General features: G+C 51.6%; 1 protein-coding gene, 1 long non-coding RNA gene and 1 pseudogene across 2 annotated transcripts; all 3 read left to right on the top strand.

Moving 5' to 3' along the window:
• Nucleotides 1–3,060: 3,060 nt before the first annotated feature.
• Nucleotides 3,061–4,084, top strand: LOC114781119 (uncharacterized). Its single transcript, XR_003747535.1, has 3 exons — nucleotides 3,061–3,076; nucleotides 3,806–3,933; nucleotides 4,046–4,084. It is a non-coding gene; the product is annotated as an uncharacterized LOC114781119 (long non-coding RNA).
• Nucleotides 4,085–4,177: 93 nt separating this feature from the next.
• Nucleotides 4,178–15,269, top strand: LOC114781172 (desmoplakin-like; annotated as a pseudogene).
• Nucleotides 15,270–15,847: 578 nt separating this feature from the next.
• On the top strand, nucleotides 15,848–19,060 carry LOC114781165 (TBC1 domain family member 7-like). The gene is made up of 7 exons (XM_028967897.1): nucleotides 15,848–16,277; nucleotides 16,354–16,434; nucleotides 16,789–16,976; nucleotides 17,150–17,287; nucleotides 17,392–17,537; nucleotides 18,703–18,829; nucleotides 18,926–19,060. The coding sequence occupies exons 1-7, from the start codon at nucleotides 16,166–16,168 to the stop codon at nucleotides 19,010–19,012; spliced, it is 879 nt and encodes a 292-aa protein (XP_028823730.1). The 5' UTR covers nucleotides 15,848–16,165; the 3' UTR covers nucleotides 19,013–19,060.
• Nucleotides 19,061–19,113: the final 53 nt, after the last annotated feature.

The following is a 19,113-nucleotide window of genomic DNA, read 5'->3' as shown; positions in this document are numbered from 1 at the left end:
CGTTCCCAGCGCGGCCACTAGGGTGGTGTGTGGGGGAGAGAGAGAATGTGTGGGTCTGGCTGGGTTTACACTGTCCAGAGATGTGTGTGTGTGTGTGTGATTGAGTGTGTGCGTTGTTGTGTTGTGTGCGTGTGTCTCTGGTTGAGTGTGTGTGTGGTTTAGCGTGTGTGTTGTTGTCGTGTGTGTCTGGTTGAGTGTTGTTGTGTGTGTGTGTGTGTCTGGTTGAGTGTTGTTGTGTGTGTGTGTGTCTGGTTGAGTGTTGTGTGTGTGTGCGTGTCTCTTGTTGAGTGTGTGTGTGAGTGTGCATGGTTGAGTGTGTGCGCTGTTGTGTGTGTGCGTGTGTGTCTCTGGTAGAGTGTGTGTGTGTGTGTGTCTCTGATAGAGTGTGTGTGCGTGTGTGTGTGTCTTGTTGAGTGTGTGTGTGCGTGTCTCTTGTTGAGAGTGTGTGGTGTTGTGTGCGTGTGTCTCTGGTTGAGTGTGTGTGTGTGTGTCTCTGATAGAGTGTGTGCGTGTGTGTGTGTATGTGCGTGTCTTGTTGAGTGTGTGTGTGCGTGTCTCTTGTTGAGAGTGTGTGGTGTGTGTGTGTGTCTCTGGTTGAGAGTGTGTGGTGTGTGTGTGTGTGTCTCTGGTTGAGAGTGTGTGTGTGTGTGTGTGTGTCTCTGGTTGAGAGTGTGTGTGTGTGTGTGTCTCTGGTTGAGAGTGTGTGTGTGTGTGTGTGCGTGCGTGTCTCTGGTTTGAGAGTGTGTGTGTTGCGTGTGTGTGTGCGTGTCTCTTGTTGAGTGTGTGTGTGTGCGTGTCTCTTGTTGAGAGTGTGTGTTGTGTGTGTGTGTGTCTCTGGTTGAGAGTGTGTGGTGTGTGTGTGTGTCTCTGGTGAGAGTGTGTGTGGTGTGTGTGTGTCTCTGGTTGAGAGTGTGTGTGGTGTGTGTGCTCTGGTTGAGATGTGTAGTTGTGTGGTGTGCGTGTCTCTGGTTGAGAGTGTGTGTGTGTGTGCGTGTGTGTGTGCGTGTCTCTTGTTGAGTGTGTGTGCGTGTCTCTTGTTGAGAGTGTGTGGTGTGTGTGTGTGTGTCTCTGGTATGTGTGTGTGTGTGTGTGTGTGTGTGTCTCTGGTAGAGTGTGTGCGTGTGTGTGTGCGTGTCTCTTGTTGAGTGTGTGTGTGCGTGTCTCTTGTTGAGAGTGTGTGGTGTGTGTGTGTCTCTGGTTGAGAGTGTGTGGTGTGTGTGTGTGTCTCTGGTTGAGAGTGTGTGTGGTGTGTGTGTGTCTCTGGTTGAGAGTGTGTGTGTGTGTGTCTCTGGTTGAGAGTGTGTGTGTGTGTGTGTGTGTGTGCGTGTCTCTGGTTGAGAGTGTGTGGTGTGTGTGTGCGTGTGTGTGTGCGTGTCTCTTGTTGAGTGTGTGTGTGCGTGTCTCTTGTTGAGAGTGTGTGGTGGTGTGGTGTGTGTGTCTCTGTAGAGTGTGTGTGTGTGGTGTGTGTTCTGGTAAGTGTGTGTGGTGTGTGGTGTGTGTCTCTGGTAAGAGTGTGTGCGTTGTTGTGTATGTGTGTGTTCTTGTTGAGTGGTGTGTGTGTGTGTCTTGTTGAGTGTGGGGTGTGTGGTCTTGTTGAGTTGTGTGTGCGTGTCTTGTTGAGTGTGTGTGTGCGTGTGTCTTGTTGAGTGTGTGTGTGCGTGTCTCTTGTTGAGGGTGTGTGTGTGTGTCTCTGGTTGAGAGTGTGTGTGTGTGTCTCTGGTTGAGAGTGTGTGTGTGTGTGTCTCTGGTTGAGAGTGTGTGTGTGTGTGTGTGTGTGTGTGTGTGTAGGAGGGAACGACTATAAATCTGTTTAATTGCAGCCTGTTCTGCTGCTGCTGCTGTGAACCGTTTTACCTGACACGACTGGAAATATTAAAGTCTGTAAAGCTGCATGAATTCAGGCAGCAAACAAATAATCATCATGCAAACACATGCGAATGTGGGTTAGTCCTGGAAAATAATATTTCTGAAGTATCTCTCATACTTCTCCACAACTTGTACTGTTCTCTACTGGTGAACGTTCTCCTGCAGAACTCGTCACAGGTTCCATCCTGAACAAGATGAAAACGCCACATTATTAAAACATCCAGACTTCTTGCAATAATTCAGATGAACAAATATAATTGTCTAATTCATTTAGAACTTGGTTCCAAATGAAATAATGGCTTTCAGTCTGTGCTGTTAATGATAATGAAGTTGTGGCTTCCACTGATTACGGGTTATCTGCTGATCTTCTGCCATTAGACCCTCGAGTTCACGAGGAAGAACAGAACAAGTTTTAACTGGCCAATAGAGACATGGCGTTATGATTAGTCATGAGGAACTGTCTGGAAAGTGCCTGAGGTGCCTGCACTTCCACCGTATGTGATATGAGGGTGCTGATGCCATGTCAGCAGTTACACGCCTCACCTTCATAAGTACTTAATAATGGCTTTATGTATGTAGACAATTTATAACTTTGGCCATTTCAAAAATGATAAGCTGTTCTTCCAAAGTCAAAGTGAACTGGACTGTCATTGTGAGACACTGCAGCGAAGCACACGGTGATGAACGTGTCCTCTGTATTTAACCATCACCCTTGGTGACAGTGGGCACCATGACAGGTGCCCGGGGACCAGTGTGTGGGGACGGGACTTCATCAAGGGGGACCTCAGTGGCACCTTGGCGGGTCGGGATTTGAACCAGCAACCTTCTGATTACGGGGCCACTTCCTTAACCGCTAGGTACAATTTTTGGCTCAGACAGGAAGTTGTGTCTGCGTCTTTTCACAAAAAAATTAATCCCCTTATGACATCATAAGGGGACAAATTCCAGATCCGACCGTCTGAGCTGCCGCTCTCTGAATCGCGAAGCAGAATGACCAAAACACTCTTTACACCCATCACCGAGGACCACAGACAGGCTAGAGGAACTCGTATTAATGTCTAATCATCTCACCAAAGTCACATTTTCATGCCGGGTCCCTTAACGCTTAACGTCCTCCCTCTCGTCCCGGCAGTGGCCTCCAGCAGAGGCTCTCTTCCTGCAGGCCAAGTGCCAGGACAGCCTTCACCCGGGCGACTTCCTGCTGCAGAGCGTGAGTACTCGCTTTTAACTTCTCTAAATCTTCATCTCAGCCAGTCGAGGGCATCTTCTAATTCTGATGCTAATTTACGGAGGCCGTACGCAACGCGTGCGAAATAAAGGATTCATTTACACAAGTTGTGAGAGTTGTGAACTGAAAAGTGACGCAGGTAAAGATTGTGTGATTTTGACTTTACGAGTCTGGGTTCACTCACGTTGTCCCAAACCTGGAGAATATGATGGTGGTCAAATGCGGTTACGTTAGATAGTAATACGTAAATGTTGTTTATGTAACTTTCATCTATTCTTCTTTAGTAAATTTAGTCTTTTCTTAGAGGACGGTACCTCCAAGGTGTCCAGGACACCCCATCAAATCCTAGCGTAATAATCACAGGCGAACCGGCAACGGCACGCCTTAATTCACTCCTTCCCCTGCCAACACCGGTTACTGTCACCCACACCCACACACCCACACCCACACACACCCACATAATTGCTTTTTTCCACACGAGCACATGTCGTGTTGTCCAGCCCTCGCCTCTGGGCTCTTTCTTTCACTGCTGTGTACACGCACCCATACACACACACACACACACACAATAGAACCAGTGGTTGTAAAACCCTCCAGTGAAAGTGTGTGTGTGTGTGTGTGTGTGAGAGAGGGGTACAGGGGACAGAATTAAAGGGCACACGTTTTGTTTAGTGAATAATACCGTTGTAATTCACTGCCTCCGTCCTAAAGGGGGATCCCGGCCGTGTCAGGGAGGCGGAGCATCTGATGGGCGTGGCTACGGAAATGATTGATCAGTTAAGAGCTGTTGCCATGGAGCTCAGCCAGTTGGGCCAGCCGAACAACATGGTGATCCAGAGGTATCACACACACCACACACACACACACACACAAGACTCTGCTAAGTTAAAGTACTCTCACTAACAACTCTGTCTTTCCTACTTGTACGTGTGTGTGTGTGTGTGTGTGTAGTATGGAAGTGTGTAAGGACCAGCTGAAGGCGGTACACGTGCTCTGGGGGCAGTCTAGTGCACCGTTCTCGTCCAGCAGGGGGAGCCTCAGCTGGGAGGAGCCGCCACCGAGGAGCTACCAGGATGCTGTTGCATGGATCGGACAACAGATGGTACACACACACACACACACCACACACACAAAGCAGAGGAGCCCTTCAACCCGTTGACTGGTGTCTGTGTCCGTAGCGTTGATAGAGACAAGTCCTTGGCCAGACGATCCGGCGGCCATCGAGCAGCAGATGTTGAAGCACAGCAGCTTCCACAGTAACATCCCGAGGAGCACCGAGGTGCGAGGGCCCGAGACGAGTTGGTGAGAGACCTCGCACCACACAGTGTTAGCAGTGTGGTGTGCGAAAAGTTGCAATATGCGATCTTGTTTGAACGTCCAGCTACAGCGAGGTGACAAGGCCAGCCTCCATGCTCTGGACCAGGAATGGGACACCCTACAGGTGGGCTTTAAGGACGGTGTTTGGGCTGCTAAAAGACAAAACCGATGTAATTACTTCAGTAAACGTGTGTTTCTATGTGTGTAGAAACTGTGGTTTGAGCACGAGGCCCAGCTGCGGGAGCTCCATGGTGTGCTTGGAGAGCATCTCCAGTGAGATCATGTGGGTGAACGAACACGAGGAGGAAGAGCTGGTTTTGACTGGAGCAGCAAAACATAGACAAGTACATCCCGCTGAAACAGGAGAGTTATTCCGTACGTACGCACACGGACAACGCTTTTTCCGATTTTTCCTGCACACCAAATGTGTTATGGATTTCATAAACACGTAAACATGTGCAGTCTGAGCAAGGCTCAAAGCGACACTAAAGACGTGCACAAAGTCCACTGGAGGGCAAACAAGCAAACTCCTCAAATCCCCTTTTACTACATACACACAGAAACGGAACAGGAGAGTCACACAAAGACACAGGACAGATAATCTACGTGTGTGTGTGTGTGTGTGTGTTTGGTCGTAGGAGCTGATGAGAAAACTGGAGTTGAAGGAGAAGGATCTGAACAAGCTGAAGTTGAAGGTTGATGCTCTGCTGAAAAACGGACACCCGGCATCTGACAAGATAGAGGTGCGATAGTTGTGTGTTTACTGCATGTAATTAGTAGGGATGTAAGAAAGAAAAAATCTATATTTTCATTTGTATTTTACATGTACTGAAAATGTTAACCTAAATAATTGGCAGAAATCTCTATAGACATGGTGGTCTCTTCGTTAAAGGTCCCCTGACATGAAAATGTGACTTTGAGAGATTATTTAATATCAACAAAAATCCAAGTGATGCCAGGATGATTGATATGGTTATGGATTTTGATCAACTTTGTGTGTGTGTGTGTATTAAAGGCATACATGGAGACCCTGCAGACACAGTGGAGTTGGCTGTTGCAGATCACCAAGTGTATAGAGGTCCACCTAAAGGAAAACGTCGCCTACTCCCAGGTAGAATCATGATCACCGTTATAATTTGTAATTCATAACAAAATGTATATGATATGTCGTCCTTGGCCTTATAAACCTTTAGTTACATTCTAAAGAGTGATTCTGAAATCATTTACATTTGTGAGTAGTTACAGGGACAGTCCCCCCCTGGAGACACTCAGGGTTCAGTGTCCCGCTCAGGGACACCATGGTAGAGTAATTGGGATTTGAACCTGGTTTTGGTTCATAGGCGAGCGTGGTTACGTAATGACGTCACTGTCAATTGACCGTACACACCTCTGCTCCTCTCAGTTCTTTAAGGAGGCGGGGTGAGCTGTATTCCAAACTACAGAAAGACCAAGACAGCCTGCGGCAAGATTCAGCTGTGGCAAGACCACGCCCCTCCCCACCCTGCTGGAGCTGCTGAAGGGGCTGGAGGTACGTATCTCACGTTCACCGTAGATTACGTAGGTTCTGTCTCTCCCAGCGGCATTCGTGGTGCCGCACCTCTGCTCCGCAGGTGGAAAAGCAGCAGCTGGAGCAGCAGCATCAGCAGGTACAGCAGCTGACCAATAGGAGCCCGCAGCATCGTGCCGACTCGCCCCCCGGGAGGTCAACGACAAGAGCCCGGCCCCAGTGATGGTCCAGGCGCTGTGTGACTTCAAGCAGGACCAGGTACACACACACACACCACACCACACAGTGGAGCTGAATACACATTTGTACATGTAAATGTGTGTGTTGGTGTAGAAAACTGATCTGTAGAGGAGATGAGGCCATTCTGAAGGACAACACTCAGCGGAGTAAGTGGTGTGTGACAGGACCAGGCGGTCTTGAGATGATCGTTCCGTCTGTGTGTCTGCTGGTGCCTCCTCCAAACCCACTGAGCATCGACATGGCCAACAAGTAAGATGCACACACACACACACACACACAGAAACTCCCTCCAGTACTCAGTCGTGTGTGTGTGTGTTCCTGCAGGATTGCTCAGTGTTACGAGCTCCTTCTGTCATGGTGGAATCAGCACTACATCGATATGAAGACTCTGGTATCGTGGCAGCTCTGTATACAGGAAATTACACGCATCAACTCCTTCACCGTTGCCATGGTATCTGAGAATTAGCACTTTTCTCGCGAAACGCAAATCCGTATATGCATGTGTGTAGTAATAATAACAATGTGTGTTCAGCTCTCTCAGATGAATCCAGATGATTATCAGAGCATCATGGCAACGCTGCAGCAGCACTATGAGGAGTTCAGGCAGAACAGCATGAGATCCGAGATGATCTCCAGCAATGAGCGAAGGGACATCGAGAGCCAGTACACACAGACACACACACACTACAACAACCTGGTGTCACAGCTGCCATCATACAGTGAGCATAGACACACACACACATGCACAGACACACACAAAATACACTGTGATTAATGACATAACGGGGATTCTGTCTTCTTCAGTTCAGACCGTTCCAGCTCTTCAGGCTGTTCAGACCGTTCCAGCTCTTCAGGCTGTTCAGGCTGTTCAGAACGTTCCAGCTCTTCAGGCTGTTCAGACCGTTCCAGCTCTTCAGGCTGTTCAGACCGTTCCAGCTCTTCAGGCTGTTCAGACCGTTCAGAACGTTCCAGCTCTTCAGGCTGTTTCAGAACGTTCCAGCTGTTCACATACAGAGGTTTATGGCATGAGCCCCAAACGTCAGAGGTCACGACCTCTGTGAGATCCACCTTGCGGGTGATGTGAGTGCACTCTGGCTGAAGATGGAGGGTGTGGAGTCTCAGCTAACACAATATGTTCACCTTCCAGCCGGAGAAGACCAACAACACACCCACCTCACACACAGTACAGGTACACACACACACATCAAGGAAAAGTGTAGCAATATTTTAATAGTTTTATCTGGAAAATGCATTGTTATTGTGTGTTTTGTTACATGTATAGTCTCTTGCAGCATGATGTGGACACAGTGAAGTCGGAATTTGGTGAGTTTGCGTGAACGGGCAACGCAGCAACTGGACACGCTGGCTGATCCTGATAAGGCCGAGTTTCTGCGCTCTGAGTTGACCATCATGGATCAGAAACTGAGCGTCCTGGAGAGCTCTCCCAGTCCTACCTGAACAGGTAGACACTTCATACACGATACGGCTGCGGGGTCTGGACAAGAGCAGTGGGTAAAATATGGGAATGTGTCTTCAGGCTCTCTGCAGCTGCGGTGCTGGTGCAGGCGGAGCTGCAGTGGAGGATGTAGTCAGAGCGTTCGAGACACGTCTGACGGAGAGAGAGACGGCCAGTCTGGAGGCTTCAGATGTTCAGGATTACCAGAGTGCACTGCAGGTAACTCCACCTCCACCTGCTTCAGGCTGTTAGCTCTGCGAGGACGCAGAACACTGAGTTTAAACAGATCGCTTCTGACCGATGGACCATTCTTGAACATTTTGTGCTCAAAATGGTGCTGCTTTAGATTATGAAGGCCGAACTGGAGCAGAAAGAAGATTTACTCGGCGTGATGGGTGAGGAGCTTGGGAAAGCTCAGCACTGGAACTGTCAGACTGACCATAACCTTCACAAGTGTGACACTGACCTGTCCCAGCATGCCGAGCGTGTGGGCCGGTTCTTGGAACGCTGGCGGCGAATCCAGGACCAGATCTGCACCAGGCAAGAGACCTTTGTGGCAGTTTCAATATTTCATATTTGATCATTATAAGTGAGTATCAGAGAAGGTGTTTCTGGGCTGAGGCTGTTTCTCCATGTGTGTCTGGCGTTCGTCAGGGTGAAGGATCTGGACCGGTTCCTGGTTCAGCTGCAGCAGTACCAGTGGAGCAGCTCCGCCCTCTGCAGCTGGATCAGTGGCTGCAGGACGCAGTTGGGTGACCTGAGGGTCAACGAGAGCGATGACATTGGCGCCCTGATGGAGCAAATCACCAAGCTGAGAGTAAACAGACACAGACAATTCACATCAGATGAATGAAGCTCGGCCCACCAGGCCATGCACGGTGTCAGCAGAAGCGCAGCCGGATTTAACACCGCGCACAGACAGAGCTCGCTTTACTGCATCTAGCACTTCTGCAAATTCGCCACTTTGTGGACTTGTTTAATAAGCCTTGTGTGTGTGTTTCTAGGCGCTAAACTCTGAGATTAAAGAGCACAGGGAGGCAGTGGAGCACGTACAAGGAGATGCTGACACCTGCATCAACACCATTAAGGTAAAGGCACTACATTTGAAGCATATTGGTGGCTTCACATTTGGGCAGTGGTGGCCTAGCGGTTAAGGAAGCGGCCCGTAATCAGAAGGTTCGAATCCCGATCCGCCAGCTGCCACTGAGCAAAGCACCGTCCCCACACACGGCTCCCCGGGCGCCTGTCATGGTGCCCACTGCTCACTCAGGGTGATGGGTTAAATGCAGAGGACACATTTCACTGTGTGCATCGTGTGCTGTGCTGCTGTGTATCACATGTGACAATCACTTCACTTCACTATTGTGTGTGTGTGTGTGTGTGTTTTGAATAAGCTGAATTTTAACCTGACGTTACATGGTGCGTCTTTTCAGGACTATGACTGCAGTTGGCCACATACAGTGCTGGACTGGAGACTCTTCTGAATGTCCCCATAAAGAGGAGGGTGATGATGCAGTCACCAGCACACACCGTGGCTCACGAGGTACAAAAAACCCCACTCCCATCTCTCAACAAACACAAAAACAGAATCCTGTAAACTCCAAAAACCTGTAGCTCTGGGCAATTAATTTAATCATACATACATGACCAGTGGTGACCTAGCGGGGCAACGGGGGCAAGTGGTGGCCTAGCGAATAAGGAAAAGGGACCCGTAATCGGATGGTTGCCGGTTCGATCCCCGACCTGCCACTGAGGTCCCCTTGATGGAGGTCCCGTCCCCACACGCTGCTCCCCGGGCGCCTGTCCATGGTGCCCACTGCTCACCAAGGGTGATGGTTAAATACAGAGGACACATTTCACCGTGTCACCCGTGTGCTGTGCTGTGTTTCACAGTGACAATCACTTCACTTTCACAATCCTGACTATTTTATACAGAAACTGAATTTTTTAATTCAGCTATTAAATCTGTGATCTATCTGTCTTTTCAGGTTGCCTCTCTTCAGACCAGCTACATGGAGCTGCTTACAAGTTCCAGTCTTTACTACACGCAGCTGGGGCAGAAGCTGAAACACTTGGAGGAGCTTAAAGTAAACTCAACACAGACTAAACACTAATGAGCACATCGAACACACCAGAACACTCCATTCACTTCCTGCCGTCCCCACACAGATCCGGAGAACCCGCTCCGAGCTTCAGGAGGAGCAGCTAACTGATGTGCTGGCCGAGCTGGAGGAGGCCAGAGCAGCAAGCCTCCGGCTTCAGGAGGACGTGAGGATGCGCAAGGAGGAGGTGACGCGCTCCCAGGAGCTGCTCCTGTCCCGCGAGGAGGCACAGAGGAATCAGGCCATGCAGGCACAAGAGGATCTCAGGAGTCAGCTGGCCTCCTGCAGGATCCAGCTGGAGCACGAGGAGCGCAAGAGGAAGCAGGCCGAGGCGCTGAGCACCACCTTGCAAGAGGAGAAGCTACAGGAGGCACAGAGGAGCCAGCAGCTGCTGGAGGAGAAGCAGGAAGCACAAGTGGAGCTGGAGAAGGAGGTGCACTGGCTGCGCGGGGAGATGAAGAAGGAGACATGCCAGAGACAGGAGGCACTACAAGAGCTCAGCCGAGTGAAGGAGGACCACACAGCAAAAAACTAAAGGAGGTCCAAGTTGAATATGAGTCTCACATCAGTGCCTCACAGAGCAGCGCAGTGCTTCTACAGCAGCAGAAGCAGGAGGACGAGTCGGAAATGCAGCGGCGCCACGCCGAGCTGCAGGAGGAGCTACAGAGACTGCAGCTGTCTCTTCGCAATGAGGAGGAGCGCGCGAAGAGCCTCGCTCGAGAAGTGCAGCAGCAGAGGAGCTCCGCCTTGGAGGACCAGAGCAGGTGCAGGCAACTGGAGGTGCAGCTAGGGCAGAGCGGTCAGACGGTGGAGGAGTACACCGCCCGACTGTCCTCCCTCAGCAGGAGTCAGGAGCAGGCAGCTGCAGATGTCCGCCGGGCACAAGAGGAGGCTCAGGCACTGAAGGAGGAGATTGAGCACAGGTCAAAGCAGTGGAACGTGTCCTCCGCACTTCTGGCATCTCTGGAGGAGGAGGTCAGAGGGCTGAAAATACGCCTCGTGCAAGAGGAGACACGTGCCCGCCATGGAGGCCAGCAGCAGGTGGAGGTGCAGAGGCACCTGGAGGAGAAAATCCGAGCGCTCAACGAGAGCCTTGCCGAGATCCAGAGGCTTCAGACTCTCACCCAGGAGCTGACGAAAGAGCGGCTCCGTCTGGAGGAGGAGGTGCGCAGGAGTCGCATTCAGCAGGAGGAGCTGAAGGAGGAGGCACACAACGCACACGGCGAGGTCTCAGCGCTTACCCTGCAGCTGCAGAACAGCCAGCAGGTCAGCCAGGACCTTGAGCGCCTCCTCGTGGACATCTCCCAGGAGCGCGAGAAGCTGAAGAAAGAGGTGCTGGAGGTGCAGAGGCACGCTGGCGAGGTGAGTTAGCTGGGCAGCTCAGTATGGTTAGACACTGAGACTGTGGGGTCCACCAGAGATCATGGGGGGACGCAGATTTGTATCTGTGCTGAGGTTACCAAAATTATATGAATAAATCTTGACCTGAAAGGTCTGGTTCGGTCTTAATTTATTTAAATAGTCGGGCTCGGGCTGAATAATCTAGACTCTATATAGCCTGCAGTGTAAAACTAGGAGAATAAGAACAAAATGTTTATTTTTTTGCAGATGATGAATAATTTTATTATTTTAATGTGTGCATGTGGGAAGGAATTGGGGCTGGAGGATCCTGGTTTGTCTTGGACACAGTCTGGGTTGCTTCAGGGGAGAATGGTTGGGAACCAGTGGAATCGTGCAGATCACAGGAATTCTTAGGTCTACATGTCAGGGTTATTTTTTTTTTTTATCATTTTATCATTTATTCACCCTGCCAGATCCTCTGTCAATAAGTAGTCATAGTATAACTTTGACCTCTGAATGATAACATGTTCTCCGATTCACCCTGTGCAGATGTCCTCTCATGTTCAGAAGCTGGAGACTCATGGCAGGCAGCTCCAGACTACAAGGGAGGAGCAAGAGTGCAGCCTCCAGGCCCTGAAGGAGGAGCTGCAGTCCGTGCAGCGAGACAGACTGCAGCTGGAGGAGGAGAACCAAAACCTCGGTCGGGAGCTAGCCTCCCTCCGAGGTGTGCAGCATGGCAGGGAGGTGGAGATGCAGGCGCTCCAGCTGCAGCTGAAACAGGTGGAAGAACAGCACCGGTGCCGTTTGCACAATGTGGAGTCGGAGCTGGAAGAACTGAGGAAGCGGGGGGATGCCCTACAGCAGGAAGTGCACCATCGGAGTCAGCAACCCACCAGGCGTAACATACACACGCAGACTGATGATACACTCACTGCCGCCCTTGACCCGTCCTCACTGCTTTTTGACGGCATCCACAAGAGCATCAGTGCCCAGCAGTTACATGACTGTGGGATCATCAACAAGTCAACCTTTGACCTACTTCTCAAGGGCCAGCGCAGCGTATCGGAGGTTTCCACCTCCATCAAGGCGCAGCTGAAAGGGTCAGGGGTCATTGCTGGGGTTGCCTCTGGTCCGCAAGGCAGGATCACAGTATGTGAGGCACAGAGAGCGAACCTCCTCTCCAGAGAGAGTGCCACCCGGCTGTTGGAGGCCCAGGCAGCCACGGGTTATATCCTAGATCCACAAACGGACCGCAGACTGACGGTAGACGAAGCCCTGAGCCGTGGGCTGGCAGATAGGCCAGCAGAAGACAGGCTGCTGACCGCCGAAGCTGCCAGCAAGGGCTTCAAGGACCCTGGCACTGGCAAGCTGCTGTCGGCCAGCCAGGCGTACCGGAAAGGCCTGATAGGCCGAGACACGGCCCTGCGTCTGCTGCAGGCCCAGGAGGCGGCGGGGGGCATCCTTGACCCCATCCTGAGTGTCTTCCTACCCCAAGACAGTGCTATGGACCGGGACCTGATTGATGAAGACCTGTACTGTGCCCTTAACGCCCAGCCTAAATGCTACCTTGACCCAGATAGTGAGAAGGACAGCACTTACTCATCCCTGAAGAAGAGATGCCAGTCAGATACCCAGAGTGGCTTGCTGTTGTTGCCCGGCTCCTCCCAAGCCCATGACTGTACAAGGTCTGCGGAAGGAGGTGCCCATCTCAGAACTGGTTAGCGCCAATTTGTTGGAAACGTGTGATTTGGACCAACTGCGCCAGGGCAAGCTGACCATACAGGATATTGAGCACCGCCTGCGCTCCCACCTCCGAGGGACCAAATGCATTGCTGGGGTCTTGGACGAGGCCAACAGCCGCGTATTACCAATCTATCAGGCCATGAAGGAGGGTCTCCTGCAGTCTAACATCACTCTAGCGTTTCTGGAGGCCCAGGCTGCCTCTGGCTTTGTCGTTGACCCGGTGGCGAACCAGTTCCTGACTGTAGAGGAGGCTTGCAGGAACGGAGTGGTGGGTCCTGAGTTTAAGGAGAAGTTGCTGACCGCAGAACAAGCCGTCACTGGGTTCAAAGAGGCCAGGGGACAGAGTCTCCTATCCCTTTATCAGGCCATTGAGAGAGGTTTGATTGATAAGAGGCATGGGATCCAACTTCTGGAGGCTCAGGTCGCCAGTGGGGGTATAATTGACCCTCAGCAGAGTCATCGCGTTGATATGAATATTGCCTACCAGAGGGGCTATTTTGGGTCCGACATGGACACAATTCTGAGAGATGTGAGTGAATCCAACAAAGGTTTCTTTGACCCAAACACCCAGGAGAATGTGACCTACCAGCAACTTCAGAGTCGCTGCACAATTGATCAGAAAACTGGACTGGTCCTTCTGCCACTGCAAGACAAGAGTAAAGATCCTTCTGCTGGCAAGAGCACACAGAGAAATACTCTAAGGAAGAGAAGGGTGGTCATTGTCGACCCAGACACTGACCGGGAGATGAGTGTGCAGGAGGCATTTGACAGAAAGCTGATCGACTACGAGATGTTTATTGAGCTCTCAGAGCAGGAGTGCGAGTGGGAGGAAATCACCATCACAAACCCTGACGGCTCGACGCGACTGATCGTTGGCGACAGGAAGACCGGCGTCCAGCATGACATACAGGAACTGTTGCTCAAGGGTGTCATTGACCAGAGCGTGGTTGACCAGTACCAGTCGGGCTCATTCACGCTCACACAGTTTGCCGACAAGATCAACAGCAAAGTCATGAGCGGTCCTTCATACTCGTGTTCCAATATTCCAACGAAGTCTGAAAGTAAAACGATGACGTCGATCAGCAGTAGTAGCTCAGCCTCTTCACAGCATCAGGACCCACCTTCCTCCTCCTCCCTCAAACAGGTGGCCAGTGTGTCTGTAACACTGGCTCCACCAGCAGAAACCACAGGTGATCACAGTCCAGTGGGTGCTGTCTTTGACTCTGAGAGGATGGAGAAGGTCAGCATCACCGAGGCGCTGCGACGTGGGCTTGTAGATGCCATCACTGCCCAGCGTCTTCTCGAGGCCCAAGCTTGCTCTGGCGGCATTGTGAACCCCGAGAGTGGGCGTCGCATCTCCGTACAGGAGGCCTCAAGGCTCGGCCTGGTGGACAATGACATGGCCGTACGCCTGAAGCCTGCACAGAAAGCTTACATAGGCTTTGAAGATGCGAAAACAAAGCGGAAGATGTCTGCAGCAGAGGCAGTGAGAGAGAAGTGGCTGCCATATGAAGCTGGTCAGCGCTTCCTAGAGTTCCAGATGATGACCGGTGGGCTTTTTGACCCTGATCTTGGCCGCCGACGCTCACTTGAAGAGGCTGTGCAGCTTGGCTGGTTGGATGCTCGTGCTGCCCAGAAACTGCAGGACACCCGACATCATCTGAAGGCTCTGACCTGCCCCCGCAGCAAGCTGAAGGTGTCCTACAGAGAGGCTCTAGATAGTTGCCTGAAAGAGGAGGGCACTGGCGTGAGGATGCTTCCTGCCTCCAGAACCTCTTCTCAGGGCATCAGCAGCCCCTACAACTCCAACCCAGGGTCTCGTCCAGGGTCACGCAGGGGCAGTGTTGACCTGACTTCATCAGCCCGACACAGCAGTTCTTATATCTCCATTTCCTAGATCTCTCTCTATCCACAGATTTTACATTTTCAGCCATTTAAAACATGGCTGCTGATGTTCACAAAACATTAATAATATGCGGCACAAATAAAATGCTAAAAGAAAAAAATTGCTAGGATACGTGGAATTTTGAGTGAGTGAAAGTTTCATCCAAAGGATTTATGTAATGATTTCATGTAATATCTTTGACCACCAAATTTTTTTTACGTACAGCTCACGCTTTTACTTGCTGTTGGCCCCCTTTCTCATTTGTGCTGCCTGAATTTTCGGGGGGGGGTTCCCATCATTGTTACCAGCAAGTATTTGAGTGACAGCTTCAATCATTTTGTCACAAATCTGATTCCATGCAGCAGAATGTTAACCAGAACTTGTTTTATAATTATGTAGTTTTGTCTAAAAGGCTGGGGGATGTTGCGGTTTGCTTAATCTAATTTTTAATGCCAAAGTGCCACTTAACGGGGAATGACTACAAATGTTTTATAGTAAATTCATACCATTAACATTCATCTTTCCTAATAAAATAATTTTAATTGTTTACCTTTTGTGAATAAAGAAAGAGGTTTATCATCAGATCTAGTGTGGTTCTTTTTTTTTTTTTTTGGGGGGGGGGGTTATTAAAAGTATTTAAACTCAATTCTGTACTGGAAGTCAGTGAAATAAGAAATTTAAATTAAATTCTCTCTCTGTGGCCCCCTTAATAAAATAAAAAAAATGGGGCAGTGGTGGCCTAGCAGTTAAGGAAGTGGCCCCGTAATCAGAAGGTTGCCGGTTCGAAGCAAAGTACCGTCCCCACACACTGCTCCCCGGGCACCTGTCATGGTGCCCACTGCCACTGTGCACCGTGTGCTGTGCTGCTGTGTATCACAAGTGACAATCACTTCACTTTCACTTTAAAAAATGATGAAATCTGAAGTGACGAGACATTTCTTGCGCATATTTTCATTACACGAATGTGAACATAACTATGGAGTGTGGAGAGTGCCACAATGCAATAATATAAGCAATGAAATGACATTTCCATACATAACGTGTGTCCACAATTTAAAATTTGTGAAGAATTTGTATTTAAACAGGAACGTGAACTCGGACTCGGAGCGGCGCCCCCTGGCGGCGGTAGAGAGCCGCGTTACGGCTGCGCGTCCCGACTGTGACCGCCTGCTGGCGCCCCCTGGCGGCGACAGAGCGCCGCGGTTACGGCGACGTGTCGCGGCTGCGAGCCGCCGCCTCTAATAAAATATCGAACCTTCTTTATCGTCACGGGACTGACCGGAACGTGGAAGTAAACGCGGCGGATCCCAACTGCTTCGGAGGAGCGGAGAGGAAGCGCAGCTCAGCGGCGTACGCTACCGGCAGCGCGCCGCCCTCGGGGCCGCAGGTTCGGCGTGCCTGCGTGGGAAAGTCCGGGGATGCGCTGAGGCCCAGCCGGACTCCGGTAAGCGGGCAGCGGCGCTCTCGTTTCCAGGTCAGCATGGCCGAGGACCCACAGAGGAACTTCCGCTCCGCGTACTACGAGAAGGTGGGCTTCAGAGGAGTGGAGGAGAAGAAGTCCCTGGAGATCCTGCTGAAGGACAACCCGCTCGGTAGGGGATCCACCTTCTCAGCCGCCTTCCCGACCTCCTCATTCCGCCCTCACCTCCTCCGTCTCGGCCCCCACAGATCTGGAGAAGCTGAGCACCTTCAGCCAGCGCTTCCCGCTGCCCTCCATGTACCGGCTCCACGTGTGGAAGGTGCTGCTGGGTGAGAAGGAGCCAAATAATGTCCACGTCTCTTCCTGGACTTTTCAGGAGTTTCTGACCAAATGTGGGGAAAAAACGTTCGAATTGTTCATCTAAACTTCTGACAACCCTGAAAAGCTGAACTTAAAGGAGCAGAGTGATCATCAGCTGTAATTTACTACTAAAATGAGAAAGTTGTGGAAAACGCAGCAGCATCTGACGCGGTTCGTAAACCACAGACCTGCGCTGGTTTGAAACGTTTTCCAGAACTTTCCAGGAAAACTCTCTTTTCCAGGAGTTATTTAATTACTTTACTTTAATGATGATTATTATCCGTGTTACTGTTGGGAAGATGATGTGTGACGTCACCTCGCAGGCATCCTGCCGCCCCACTGCGACTCTCACTGCCTGGTGACGCGGTACCGGGCGGAGCAGTACGAGGACGTCCGAGACGCCCTCACCGCCATGCGCTTCGCCGGTGGGGCCACGCCCACTACCGACTTGCACCTGCGAATGTTCCAGCTGGAGAACCGGCAGCTGCGGCGGAGGAGGGAGTTGACCGCAGTAAGAGTTTGTGTAGGGTGGTGGTGGTCACGTTCGATACCTCTTCCTGGGGGCCACTGGGGTCCCCTTGATGAAGGCACCGGTGGTTAAATACAGAGGACGCATGTCACCGTGTGCTGTGCTGCCGCTGTCACCTCGCTTTTTCACCTTTTCGCACGGTGTGTGTTTGCAAGGAGGACGTGGATGAAGATTTCCTGGCCATCAGCAGGTCCATGGAGGAGATCGTGGACGACCCGGTCGACTGCTACTGGCTGGTCAAATGCTTCGTCAGTCAATTCCACAACAAGTTCGGAGATTCCATCCCGCACCTGGCGAGTAGAACCCGCACGTTTCCATCATACTAGTTAGTTACTTAGTTAGTTAGTTAGTTAGTTAGTGTGCAGTAGTGATTGTTCGCTCTTCAACGTCCCTGCAGCCCAAGAGTCTGGAGCACTTCCTGTCTCAGGAGGACCCGCGCCTGCTGGCGCAGCTTCGAGCGTCAGGCTGCCTGGCGGCGCTGCCGTACTCCGTCTGGTTCAAACGCTGCTTCGCCGGCTGCCTCCCGGAGACCAGCCTTCAGAGGTACGGACGCGGCTCCCGGCCCCGCCTCTCATCCCGGCCCCGCCTCTCATCCCGGCCCCGCCTCTCTCGACCTCGCAACGCGCCTCTCGTCCCGGCCCCGCCTCTCTCGACCTCACAACGCGCCTCTCGTCCCGGCCCCGCCTCTCTCGTCCTCACAACGCGCCTCTCGTCCCGGCCCCGCCTCTCTCGACCTCGCAACGCGCCTCTCGTCCCGGCCCCGCCTCTCTCGACCTCACAACGCGGCTCTCGTCCCGGCCCCGCCTCTCTCGACCTCGCAACGCGCCTCTCGTCCCGGCCCCGCCTCTCTCGACCTCACAACGCGGCTCTCGTCCCGGCCCCGCCTCTCTCGACCTCGCAACGCGCCTCTCGTCCCGGCCCCGCCTCTCGTCCCGGCCCCGCCTCTCTCGACCTCGCAACGCGGCTCTTGTCCCGGCCCCGCCTCTCTCGACCTCGCAACGCGCCTCTCGTCCCGGCCCCGCCTCTCTCGTCCTGGCCCCGCCTCAGACAGCGGAAAGCCGCGTCCTGGGAAGTCTCATCGTGGGACTGGATCAAAGTGGCTGGAATTCTGCAACATGGCTTACAAGTTTTCACAAAGTTTGCTGCTTCAGTGTTTTTAGGTATTTTGCTCTATTTAAGAATAATTCCAAGCATTTTATACATTTCAAAGGTTTTTATTGACAATTACATCAAGTTTCTACAAAGATATTCGATATTTGCAGTGTTGACTGCTGCAATTCGCCTAGACAGGCTGTCAATCAACTTCTGGGCCAAATCCTGACTGACGGCGCCCCGTTCCTTTATAACCAGGATTTGTGGGGTTTTATCTGTCCACCCGCATCTTGAGAGGTTTTGGGGAGTTTCCTGCTGTTCCCCTGTCCGTACGGCGCGGCGCTCCATGGTGCTGTGGGATGGTGGGATGGTTGGGTAAAATTGTGAGCGGGGTAATTTTGGTGTCACCGGGTGCTGCGCTGTGTTTAACGACGACTGTCACTTCACTTCAGATCGCTCATCTGCACCATAATAAAAACAGAAGCAGCAAACTTTGTGAAAACTAGTTTATTTACGTCATTTGGCCACGACTGTTGATAAAAGTGAGAAAATGATGAATGTGAGGGGACCTTTTTAAAAGAAATTCTTGTTCTTCTGGTCTATGATTGCCTGTTAGGATCTGGGACAAGGTGATCAGCGGCTCCTGTAAAATCCTGGTCTTTGTTGCCATGGAGATCCTGCTGAGCTACAAGATCAAACTAATGGGGATGAAGCCCGAGGGCGCGGCCGACTTCCTTAGCAACGTGAGTAAACGGCCACGTTGCCGTGGCGTCACGCACACGTTGCTCTATCCGAAGTCCAGCTCCGGCGTACTGCTCTACTGTCCGTCTCTTCCACAGATCCCTCAGGACAACACTGATGCCATGGTGACCAAAGCCATAGACCTGTGGCACAAGCACTGCGGAACACCCATGCACTCGGTGTGACGCGTGTACGAATGTAAATTCCTCAGTAAAACGCCGTATTGGAACGTATCTCTGTTCATTCCAGCGTGGTGCCGCGTACAAACCACTTCTGTCCCATCTGG

This window comes from Denticeps clupeoides, unplaced genomic scaffold (genome assembly GCF_900700375.1).
Source record: "Denticeps clupeoides unplaced genomic scaffold, fDenClu1.1, whole genome shotgun sequence".
NCBI lineage: Eukaryota > Metazoa > Chordata > Actinopteri > Clupeiformes > Denticipitidae > Denticeps > Denticeps clupeoides.
This window is presented reverse-complemented; position numbering and strand designations above follow the sequence as displayed.